Source organism: Sturnus vulgaris, chromosome 27 (assembly GCF_052056855.1).
Source record: "Sturnus vulgaris isolate bStuVul1 chromosome 27, bStuVul1.hap1, whole genome shotgun sequence".
Taxonomy (NCBI): domain Eukaryota; kingdom Metazoa; phylum Chordata; class Aves; order Passeriformes; family Sturnidae; genus Sturnus; species Sturnus vulgaris.
In genome coordinates this window covers 2,761,927-2,773,677 of record NC_142269.1, presented here as the reverse complement: position 1 = coordinate 2,773,677, position 11,751 = coordinate 2,761,927, and the positions used below count along the sequence as shown (strand labels likewise).

Below are 11,751 nucleotides of genomic sequence, written 5' to 3'. Positions count from 1 at the left end.
GGCAACTCAGAGTGACAGAGGTGGTAAATCACATCACTGCTGTCTCCTTGTCCAGTAAACGCTGCTGTGAATGCCTCAATCGTGTTTTTTTACAGGGAACTACAGGCAAACTGCACACAGAACACCTGTCTCTGCAGCTGGGCTCAGGCTTCGGGCCACCTCCAGACAGCATTTGGCTCTTTCCAGTGGCACCATACTGTGTTCAGGAGCCAAAGAAGAATATTTGTTCCTGCATCATAATTTTCAAAGATATTCCCATCACTCCATTGTATATTTTCCTCCATTTATGGCCCATTGGAGGGCTTTGGGAGCTTAAGGTAAAGTCCTCAGAGCTACAGGTTACTGCTGCCTCTCTCCTGGCTCGTGGCCATTCCAGCTTCCTCGGCTGGTGTGAAACCACATCCAGGTTTTAACTATTAATATTTATATTTATTTCTGATGTTTTGTCCTGTTCCTGGGGAAATTCCAGCCCTCCAAACACTGGGGAAAGTCCAGGCCGTGCTTTTGCTTGGCCCACGGGACCCAAGGATCCAGGACTCGCCTTGCACCGCCCCGACCCACGCTCGGCTCATCAGCTCTCCACGGAATAAACCCTGGATTTCTGAAACCATCACAGCTCAGTTTTGCCCCTCTGCAGGGTGAGGAGTGGAGAGTGCTGGAATCCTTCCCTGCTGCTGCCTGATAAGATCCTTCCTATGCAAACAGTGAGTTGAGGTGCATGTGTGGGAAATTTGGCTTTTGCAGACGCTGGAGGGATGGATCCCTTGGGATGCTACAGGATCCCTTCCCGGAGTGGGTGAGCGGAGAGAGCCCAAGGCCGTGTCCAAAGCTTGGAGCCAAGCCAATGTGCACAGGCAGCTCATGGGAGAGAAAAGCTAATTACCGGGGGGGTAATTACAGCCCTGCCAGAAAGCGGCAGGGTCGCTGCCGGATCCGGGAGGCTGCGGGCGAGCAGGGAGGGAGAGCCGGGAGCCGAGGGGAGCCGAGGGGAGCGGGGAAGGCTCGGGGTTAGAGGTTGGCTCCACACAAAGGAGCGAGCGGCTGGGAGCCGGCTCGACGCCGAGAGCCAATCGCTGCTGCGGCCCCGCGATAAAAGCGCCCGGAGCCGGCGGGGCCAGCGCAGGAAGCGGCTCCGCTGCACGGCCGCGGCCTCTGCGGCGGGACCGGGCACCGAACCGGGCACCGAACCGGGCACCGAGCCCCGCACCGGGCACGGAACCGGGCACGGCCCTGCCCTGCTCTGCTCTGCTCTGCCTGCGGACCCTCGGCTCGGCGGTGAGCTCCGCTCGGGGCGGCGGGAGCGGCGGCGAGACAAAGCCGGCCCCGAGTGCGGGGAGCGGGGATGGATGTGGCAGAGAGAGGGGATGGATGTGGCAGAGAGCGGGGATGGATGTGGCAGAGAGAGGGGATGGATGTGGCAGAGAGCGGGGATGGATGTGGCAGCGGAGCGCGGATTTTAGACCGCGCTGGGCTGCGGGAGAAGGGATGGAGAGGAGCGGGAAGGCACCGGGAGAGCCCCGGGAAGGCAGCACCGGGCAGGAGCTCAGCCCCGGAGCACCGGGAGCTGCTCGGGAGGGGCTCGGCCCGGGGATCGCGGGACGCAGATTTGGGGGTCGAAAGGGGGGTCTGTGGGCCGGGGGCAGGCGGGGCAGGGGGCCCCGGAGCCGGCTGGGGTCCAGGGCGAGCTCCCCGTGCCCGAGCGAGCCCCGGGCCAGGGGCTGGTACCGCTGGGGCGAGCGGGCCTGTGCGGATTTGGGGGCGGATTTGGGGACTCTCGCTCCCCGTTTGGGCTGCGTTTCCCCCTTTGTTGTGTGCTGCAGTGCGTGCCGGAGAGCGGCTGGACAGATCCATTTTATTAAGCTGATCAGAAAGAGCAGAGCTGGAAGAAAAACCTGTTAGATCCCGGCTGCCTGATCCCCCTTGGTTCATGCCTGCCAATTCCCGGTGCTGTGTCTCCTCCAGCCTGCATTTAAACCTTTCCAGCGACAGGTCTTTCATCACTTCCCTGGGGAGGCTGTTGCATGGCTGTGATTTTTAATAACAACACAAATGCCCTGGGCTCTGACATAACCCTTAACAGCCAGGGATTTCCCAGGACTTGACAAAGGAGATCAGTTCTGTTTTCATCGAGGGGAGGGGGAGAAAAGGGAACAGAAAAAATTGAATTATTTATCCACTGCCACCCAAAATTAGCAGCAGATTTAGGAATCAAGCCCAGGTCTCCTGAGTCCCAGTCTGGTGCTGTAACTACTGTGTTTTGAGCCAGCCTGATCTGTCTAATCTGCTTGGATCACTTCAAACAAGCTAAGATACCTTGAAGATCATATTTATGATCAATTTTCTGCCGAATTTTTTCATGGTGTGAATATCAGTTTTGAAAAAACCTGATAATCCAGCCCAGAAAATTGGGCTTTGTCCACCAAAGACGTCGTGTGAGGGCTCTCTCAGGGAAGACATCTGGTGCCTCAGCTGAGCTGTTGTGTGTTTAGGGCCAGGAGTAGCACATCTGCAGCATTATTAATGTAGATTACAAAATAATTGCAGGGCAATCGACCAAGCTTAGTCTGAAACAGCCCCAGCGTTAATGTCCTTTTTAAATGGGAGCCCTACAAGAAGCAAATTCCCAGTTCCAAGGTGAGGCTCTGTCAGAAGCAACCTCTTGTGCTTGGCAAAGTGGCTGGATGCATCTTCATTCTAATGCAGCTCAAAATCAGGTTCCTGACCTTTTTTGGTCGGCAGAAATCCCATGAGACTTCTCATTAGGGAAGGGAATTCCTCTTCTGGTTTCCTTCAGTGGGCAACTCCTGGGAGTCTTCAGCCACCCCTCTGCTCCTGGAGGGTGATGGAGTTTTCCTTTTCTTCCACGTTCAGCTCTTGCAGGGTTTTTCCAGGCATGTCCCCCCAAGACATGTCTGCTTTCCCCTCCCAGTTAAGTCATTTTTATCTGGGGGGGTTGCAGCCCTTACCTCGCCCTTAGCAAAAGCCCTGGGATGGAAAACATTAAATCTGGGCAAAAGGATTATTGCAGTATCAATGTTAAGCACACTTTAGACATATTTCTCACTCCTGTGGTGTGCCCATAACCTTCTCCATATGTCCAGCTTGGGCTTTTCAGTGACAAGAGGCCTCAGCATCCCCTGATGTGCCTCTCCAGGGCTGCTCACTCTCTGCTCCCCTGCAATCTTGTGGATTTCAGAGAACCAGGTCCTGTGCTGGGCTCTGTGACTCCTTGGATCCTAAAAGGGAGGACAGGAGTGAAGGCTGAAAATAGCCAGGGCAGCTCAAAAAGAATGATATTTGGAGAGATTTAACAACCAATATGATTTTGGTCATGTTTTCTTCCTATAGAATCTGCACTGGGACAGCAAACATCAGCTTTTGTAGGGCTTGTGTGGGGGCATGGAAAGGGGTTTGGAGTGCCTGGAACTGGGCTCACTCATGCTCTTGCTGCATCTGCAGGTGATGGAACAGCAAAAGCTTTTTGTGGGGTCTCTTGGGCTCAGGAGATGGGCTCACTCCATGGAATCAGAGAATCCTTCAGGTTGGAAAAGTTCTCTAAGATCACAGTGCCCAGCCATTCCCCCAGCACTAACCCATGTCCCCAGGTGCCACATCCCACAGCCTTCAAAGCCCCCCAGGGATGGGCACTCCAGCGTGGGAAATGCCAGCCCAGAGGGTGCTGAGTAACAGGTGATGTTCCACAGGAGGAAATCAGCCAAGGGAACACTGGGAGCTGCTCTTAGAGGAAGGAGGAAATTACAGGCAATTACAGGTCCATTAATTGGAGTACAAGGAGAGGTTGGTTTCTAGAACAGGTTCTGGAAGAGTAATCACAGGCCTGCTGTTGGGAAGCAGAATAAAATGCTGGGTGGTTTTAACACAGATCATGTCATGCTGGCTCAGTGTCTTTCTTGGGTATGATAAATGACTTCTGAAACAACAGGGCCTCGTGATACAGCCCCAAGGAAATTATTATTTTAGGTGGAGACAGGAAAAAGGACAGGGAAAAAAGAGCAAAATGGAAGGAAGACACTTGGAATATTCTGCAAGGAGGGATGTAAGGACACATCAGGCCAGGAGTTTTCAGGGGTGCTGGAGTTTTGTATCAGAACACCAAGGTCTGAGATCTCCCAGGTGTGGAGCTGCCAGACCAGCTCACCTGTTTGCATCAGGCCACCACGGTGGCTGTGGCAACAGAGAGCCACAGATATGAGAACAGGATAAAAGGAATCTGCTTCTCCTGAGTGTGGGTACTCCGTGAATCCCACTGGGAGGCAGATACACGATGGGAGAAGGACTAATGCCTGGTGAATGCCAGCAGCATCCTCCTGGGCCATGGAGGGACCAGGAGGGTCCCCTGGTGCTTCCAGGGCTGTGCTCCTCCTCCTCAGGGGAGGCAGGGATGAAGGTGGGAGAGGTTGGGCAGGGGCTTCCCTCGGGCTCCCCCTCACCCCTGTGGGTCCCCCATTGTTGCCTGACAAAGGCAGCCCTGTTCCTCCCCACAACTATTCCTTGTCAGCATCCCTCAGCATTTCAGCTGCAGATTTCCTGCCCACTGGCAGCCTTTCAAGAGGCAGGACGTGGATGGAAAAGGGGATTAGTGGAGCAGGCTGGTGGAAGGTGGGGTGAGGGTCAGGTCCACTCCCCAGGAATCTCAGGAGCAGGGTAGGGGTGTCCCCAGAAATGTCTGGATTCTCCTCCCTGACCTTGTCCACGCTGTGCCAGCAGGGCCTGCCCTGGGTCCCCAGTGCAGAGAGCTCAAAGCCACACAGGAGCCAAGACCTGAAGATGGATTAAGGGATTCCATGCCTGAAGTAGGGGCTGTGGCCACTGGGCTGGCTCCATCATCCCTTCCCTGGCCCTGGGCTGGCTCCACCATCCCTTCCCTGGCCCTGGGCTGGCCTGTTTGATGCTGGATTTGCACCACGCTTTGTTTCATGGTGTGTGTCAGCTGTGGGACCCCAGCACTGCAGGAACAGAGCTGGGTGATGGCCAGGCTCAGGAGAGAGGCTCCTGCAGCTCCTGTTCACCCCCTCCCCACGCTGGCCAGCTCAGAGGGGTGGTGGCCATGGAGCTGGAGGGCCGGGGCTGTGCTGTGTGTGGGTTTCACTGATCCTGCACAGGATCTCGGGGACATCCATCCCCACAGCCACATCTCAGCCCATGATCTCCTGGGGGAAGGCCTGGCACCTCTCTGAGGTGTCTCCCCTGCCCATGCCTGGCCCTGCTCTGGGGATGCTCCCTGTCCTCTGGGGATGGAGAGGAAGGGGCCCGGATCCCCCATCCTTTGGGAAAGGCTCCTGCCATGGAGCAGTGATCCCTGCAGTAAACAAACCCTTCCCAGGGCTGCTAATGGGAACCAGATGGCAGAGAGGGGCCTCTCCCCCTGCAGCCACACTCCTTCCCTGTGCTGGAACCCACCGGGGCCAGCCCTGGATGGGGCTGGATCAGCCCTGGGGCAGCCCTGGTGGCCCCTTGGCAGAGGGGAAGGGGGAAAGGCTCCCTGTGCCCATCCTGGCTGTGGGAAATGTGATCCTTCAGGGGCAGGTTGAGCTCGGGGGATTGCCTGGAGGGGCCACCCCAGATGCTCCCTCTCCCTCCACCTGCCCCAGGGTCAGGCAGGAAGGTGGGAGGGGATGCAGGAGGCTGTTAGGAAAAATCTCTGTGATGGAGCAGCGTTGTCTTCCTCCCTCCAACTCCTCCTCTCTTGGAGCCATCAGTCCCTACAGGGGAGCACAAGGAGAGGCTGGAAGGCAAAGGGGTTTTCACCCTGTCCTGAGCCAAAACCCTGAAACTGCTGGCACAGCCTGGAGAGGACAGTCCTGGCTCCTGCCCTTCCCGGGCTGTGCAGGTGGCTCGGGATTTCGGGGAGCAGAGGTGTGGAGCAGTGGGGTGCAGCCCCGCTGCAGGGCACGGCCAGGGCTCTGTCCTTTGTGTCGCTGCTGCCCTGAGAGCCCCGAGGAGTGTGAGGGGTTTTAGCCTCCGTGTCCTGAGGCACTGCCCGTGTCACCACATCCCCACGGAGCCCCAGCTCTGCTCGTGGGCAGGGCCGTGACAGCAGCCGGAGCCTCCTGCAGCTTCTCGCCTGCTCTGGTTCCCTTATCGCCCAGCACACCCTTCCCCTGGAGATTTCTGCTGCGGCCTCAGGGCTCGGCTCTGCCCGGGGCTGCTCCGAGGGGCTCCGGCTCTCAGGGTACGTGCGGGGAGGACGGGGACGGGAGGGGGAAACATCCGTGGGGTGGGAGAGGGGGCTGGAACCGCAGGGAAAGGGGTTTGGGGGCATGAGGAGCAAAGAAACAAACAGGAGGTGGAAAACACCTACTAGTAGACACAAAAATTGTGTGCTTGGCAGAGACCCCCTGAGTGGTTTGGGTTGAAGGGACCTTAAAGATCATCTCATTCCAAAATTCCATCTCACCTTCCACCGGACCAGCTTCTGGGGAAGGGCAAGAGGGGAGAGGCTGGAAAAGCTGAGGGGAAGGTGGCTGGGGTAGGGGGGAAGATGAGCTGCGAGGGAAGGGAACTTGGGGGAGGAAAAATATTTGTAACAAAGGCTGGGGTGAAGGTGAAGAGCAGGTGAAAATGGGGAGGGCTGTGCATCTGTGCTTGGGGTGTGTGTGGGGTGGGGACCCCGCGGTCTCTGGGTCCCTCCTGCTCCCTGCAGGGTCTGTGCTGGGCCGTAGGACACACAGACCCCACAGACCCCACAGACCCCACAGAGCCAGGGAATGGGGCAGGCAGGGCTCTGCCTTGGGCTGCTGCCCTGGCCCCCAGCAGATGCTGGGCTCGGCAGCAGCTCCTGCGAGCGAGCCCGGGGAGCAGGAAATAACAACCAAACCGCAGAGAGACGGGAAATGATTTCGATAGAGCAGGGCTAGGTCTCAGCTGAGGCTGTGGAACATTTGCAACCCGGGCTGTGCAGCCCCAGGGCCGTGAGGGGCACCCAGCCGTGCCCAGGACGTGAAACTCTGAAAGCAGCCCTGAATTTCAGGGTGGAACACAAGCCTGGTGTCAGCTGCTGGGGGTCTGGCAGCCCCCTAAAACTCAGGACATGTTTGCAGAAGTCCCTGTGGGATGGGCTTTAGGAGATGCCCCTGCCCAAACCCCCCAGCCTGACGTGCCTGGCCCAGTCCTTGGGCAGCAGGAAGGTTTTTGGGGGGCACTATGGGGCCAGGGGGCTCAGCAGGACAGGAAAGCAGCGGCAGGCAGGGGGAGGTGCTGGTTTCCAGCTCATCCCCATCATTGCAGAGCCCTTCACCCTCCCACAGCCCTGTCCTGGGCATTCAAACCAGGGCTCATCTTTCACGGCTGTTTGAAAGTAAAGTGTGGTGGGGAAAACCCCCTGAGGAGCTGTCAGTGCCTTTTTAGCTGTTTTTTACCAAAAGGGGTGATTTGCAGTGCTGGTGTTTTTTTCCTGTGCTGGTCCCAGCATATCCACAGGGCTCAGCCTGGAGGTGACCTGGGCTCCTCCAGGAGACAAAATCCCCATCACTTGCTCTGCTGAGCTGTGATCAGCGAGACTTTTCTGGGCTAAAATTAGACTGAAATCACACTCCTTCCTGCAGCAGCACCAGTCCTTTAGTGTCTGCACAGTGGGCTCGGGGTGCTGGCTCTGCTGCCCGTGGGGGGTCAGTGCCTGCTGGGTGCTTGCATGGGTGGGTTTGCAGTAGAACCATCACAAACCTTGGAGGTGTTCTGAGCCTCCAGCTGCTGTTCCGGAGCTGCAGGTCCTGTCCTGCTCGTGTCCCCCAGGGAGCCCCAGAGCAGCGAGGCTGATCTGACCCCACGGAGGAAGCTCTGAGGGTTTGGGTGGTGAAACCAGCCCCACTCCTGACGACATTTCCTTTCCAGGTGTTGCAAGAGGTCTGTGTTAGACCCCTCCGCAGGGAACATCGAGCCCCAGACTCCAAGCTCAGGATTAAATAACAAAGGAAAGGAACCATGTTCCAGGCCACGGGAGCAGCCAGCCCACCCCCAGCTCATGTAGGTGCATCCTGTGGTTTGTGTGGGGATTTCGGCTGGGTTTGGGCTCTCAGGGAGGGAGGGCCGTGCACAGCAGCTGCTCCTGACCTGACATTTGGGGGTGCCCAAAGGCCCAGTCCAGCAGCAGGGCTGGGGGCAGGAATGTTCCAGCAGAAGGTGCTGTTTGCTGAGCACACGGAGCCTCGGGCTCTGCTCCATCCACAGCTCTCTGCTCTGTTTGTTTGTGTTTCCATGGCTTTCCTGATCACAACTGAGAGCCTTCGAGCTGCTTAGGGCTGGAGTGATTGGAGATGGAAAAACATCAAGGTTCAAGAACATCTCCTGCTGGGACAGGATACGGCCCTTCCCGAGGGAAGATCTATCAGATCTGGAATGGAGAGTGTGCCTGGAGGGCCAGGAGGCTGCCGAGAAGTGACAGAGGCGTGGATTGCTGGAGCCTTGGGAACGGATGTGTCCGAGCTCCAGAGGGGCAGCGCTTCCCTCAGCCGAGCCTGGAAACAGCAAATCCAAGCCTAACCCCAGGAGAGCACCTGTGCTTGTGCTCCCGGTGCCAAGGGATGCAACTGGTTTTACACGGAGCCTCCTGGCTGCCCGTGTCCCTCTGTTGACTTTGGCTGCTGCTTCCAGCCCCGAGGGAGGGAGAGGAAAATCAGCCCTGACCTCAGGCAGAGAGAGCAGCTGGGAAACGTCTGAGAGGAGCTGGGCCAGGGGAGAGTTTCCTGTGCGGATCTTGGACAAACTGCTTCCAGAAATACAAAGGAGAAACGATGGGGAAGGACAAGGAACGGGGGTGGGGAAAGCCTGGGGCAGAGAGGGCAGCGCTGGGCAGGCAGAGCCAAAACTGCAGCCAGAGAAGGACAGGGACAGCAGGGACATCCTGAGTGTGATCCCTTTGGGAAGGGGGGAATGGCACTGACCCCGAGCCCTCCAGCAGGTGCAGTTCAGTGTCCTGCCCCAAGGCCGGGGGCAGAGCTGGGTGTGGCTGCACGAGTCACAGGTGATCATTTACAGGTGCAGGTCACACGGGGTTCTGGCAGGGGCTGGTGCCAAGCTCTCATTTTGCTTTCTCTTTCCCTTTTTAGGAGGCCAAGAACAGCTCAGGAGGCAGCACAGTGCAGCGCTCCAAGGTACTTTTGCTTTTTCTACCACAGAATGATTCCAGAATGGCCTGGGTTGGAATGGGTCTTAAAACTCATCCAGTCCCACCCCTGCCATGGGCAGGGACACCTTCCCCTGTCCCAGGCTGCCCCAATGTCCAGCCTGGCCTTGGGCACCTGGGCCAGGGCCTCGTCCTGCTGATGCTTGGCAAGGGTGGAAGGGCCAAAAGCCCAAGGGCCAAGCTCCAGTCCAGCCCAGCATCAGTGGAGTGGCCCGGGGAGGGTGAGGGACATGGGGCTGTTCCCAGTGCTCTGGTGAATGGAGGGCAGGGAAGAGGGACCCAGGGTGTCCCAAACTCCTTCCTCATCCTCTGTCTCTCTTTGTTCTGCCCTGCCCTTGGCCAGTCCTTCAGCCTGAAGGCACAGGTGAAGGAAATCTGCACTGCCTGCCAGAAAACCGTGTACCCCATGGAGCGCCTGGTGGCTGATAAATTCGTCTTCCACAACTCCTGCTTCTGCTGCAAGCACTGCCACACCAAGCTCAGGTGAGCTGGGCTGTCCCCGTGGTGGGGCAGGTGTCCCTGCACTCTGCTGAGACCCTCCCAAATAGTGCCCCCCCATCACAGCCCCTTGCTTGGCCAGTAGCCCAAGACCCCCAGCCCACCCATCACAGCAGATGTCCCTTCCAGAGGACACAGAGCCCAGGCTGAGCTCCCTGGGGACCCCCCATCTCCACTCACAGCACCCCCAACAGCCTCTGCTGGTGGGAGGGGGCTGCTGGCCCCAAGGGTCCCGTCCTGCATGTCCCCCCTCTGCTGTCCTGGTGTCCCCAGGCCCCCCCTTTCCCCAGGCTGCAGCTCAGTCCTGACCCTGCCCTCTCTCCCCAGCCTGGGCAGCTACGCTGCTCTCCACGGGGAATTCTACTGCAAGCCCCACTTCCAGCAGCTCTTCAAGAGCAAAGGCAACTACGACGAGGGCTTCGGGCGCAAGCAGCACAAGGAGCTGTGGGTGCACAAGGAGGTGGAGAGTGGCACCAAGTCAGCCTGAGAGGGGCCAGCCCTGCTCCTGGAGCCCAGCAGAGCCGGAGCAGCTGAGCCGGGGCTGACTGAGCTGATGTAAATAAAGCAGGACCGGTGGGAGGGGAGAGGGGGGAGCTCAGAGGGGTCCTGCAGGCCCTCTCCCAGTGAGATCAGAGCAGAAGCAATCGCCCCCCTGTCACCATGGAAAAGGAGATGAGCTGGGGGCTTCTCCAGCCTGTGAGTCCCTGCAGAGCTCCCAGCCCCAACCCTGCTTTGCTGGGGCTCTGCATAAGGAGGGTCCTTGGTTTACATCAGCTCAGTCCAGCTGGGATGGTTCAGCCTTAAGGATGTTGCCCTGCCATGGTTTGACAGTGTCTCTTTTTTATATTTGCCTTCCACTGGTACGTTCTGCGCTGGAGCCTCGCGGCAGCTTCACACGCGCTCCTTTATTTTTGTAATACAAGGTTTCCGAGCCTTCCCTGTCTTGTGCTGTGTTCCCAGGGGCCTGGGGAGGGGGGACTGGTGGTCAGATCTGCCTCTCACTGCCCAGCTACTGTGGAAGAGCTGGTGAGCAGGCAGGAAACATTCCTGGATCCCTGCGAGGGAGAGAGGCTGGGAGGGCAGGGAAGGAGGCAGCCCAGCCTTCCCTGGGGAGTGCTCAGGGGACTGGGCAGACGTGACCAGGGTGCAGGCCCTGACCAAAAGCCCCCTTGGGGCCCCCAAGTTTTTGGGAACTGAACCGGGATTTCAAACTCCACATCAGTGTTTCCCTGCAGGCACAGCCAGCAGCTCCACAGCGGGGATGTCTCATGGTCACAGGGACCCTGGGGACAGCTCTGCAGGAGGACAGAGGAGCCTGACATGGCCTGGGGACACAGCCAGCACAGGGACTGTGCACACAGACCCCGGCAAGGCTCTCTTGTTGGGAGATTCAGCCTCACCAAGAGCTTGGGCTGTCCCCACCATGCAGGTGGCAAATTTACACCCCAAAAAAGCCCCCCCTGAGCAGCCCTGCCCAGGGGCTGTGATGCTGCAGCCTTGGGGCCCCTTCCCCGGCCCCTTCCTCCTTCAGAAGGCTCAGAAAATGAAAGCAGAGCCCTGGGTTCTGCTTCCTGCCCCTGGCTGGCCTCACTTCCCTCAGCTCCCAGCTCAGGGACGAGCAGGGTTCTAACAATGCCACATGGTTTCAGGGGGGAGGCAAGCGTGAACCCCCCAGGTTTTTAAGGCTGGGTTTTCAGTCAGAAGCTGCAGCCAAAATCAGGGATGCCACAGCTCTCCTGGGCTCCAGGGGCTGCAGTGAGAGCTCGAGGGCAGCTCCAGCTGTGCCAGGGCAGCTCCAGCTGTGCCAGGGCAGCTCCAGAACAATCCTGGCTCAGAGCAGAGCGTGGAAAGTGCCCCAAGGCCACTGCAATCCCTCCTGTCCGAGGGCAGAGCTGCTCTTGCCACCCAGAAACAAACGACTGACGATCAAAACCTTTGTTTGTATCACAGCCCTCACACCTTCCCTTGTGCTTCCACACAGCACCAGCCAGCCTTGACATTTCCCAGAGCACAGGAATTCAAGCCAGCACAGTCATGTAATAAAAGCTGTTTGGGGAAAAAGAGAAATCAGTACGAATCCCTGTGACTCCACATCCACACCATCCACATGT

At 58.2% G+C, this 11,751-nt stretch overlaps 1 protein-coding gene across 4 annotated transcripts; it reads left to right on the top strand.

Moving 5' to 3' along the window:
* The first annotated feature begins 505 nt into the window (after nt 1-505).
* LIMD2 (LIM domain containing 2) lies at nt 506-10,577 on the top strand. 4 transcript variants are annotated; one of them, XM_088179602.1, is made up of 5 exons: nt 506-704; nt 7,852-7,983; nt 9,066-9,110; nt 9,486-9,625; nt 9,968-10,577. In XM_088179602.1, the coding sequence occupies exons 2-5, from the start codon at nt 7,942-7,944 to the stop codon at nt 10,125-10,127; spliced, it is 387 nt and encodes a 128-aa protein (XP_088035728.1). In that variant the 5' UTR covers nt 506-704; nt 7,852-7,941; the 3' UTR covers nt 10,128-10,577. The 4 variants fall into 4 exon arrangements, with proteins under 4 accessions (XP_088035728.1, XP_088035730.1, XP_088035729.1 ...); XM_088179604.1 differs by lacking the exon at nt 506-704 and adding an exon at nt 750-796; XM_088179603.1 differs by lacking the exon at nt 506-704 and adding an exon at nt 893-1,275.
* Nucleotides 10,578-11,751: the final 1,174 nt, after the last annotated feature.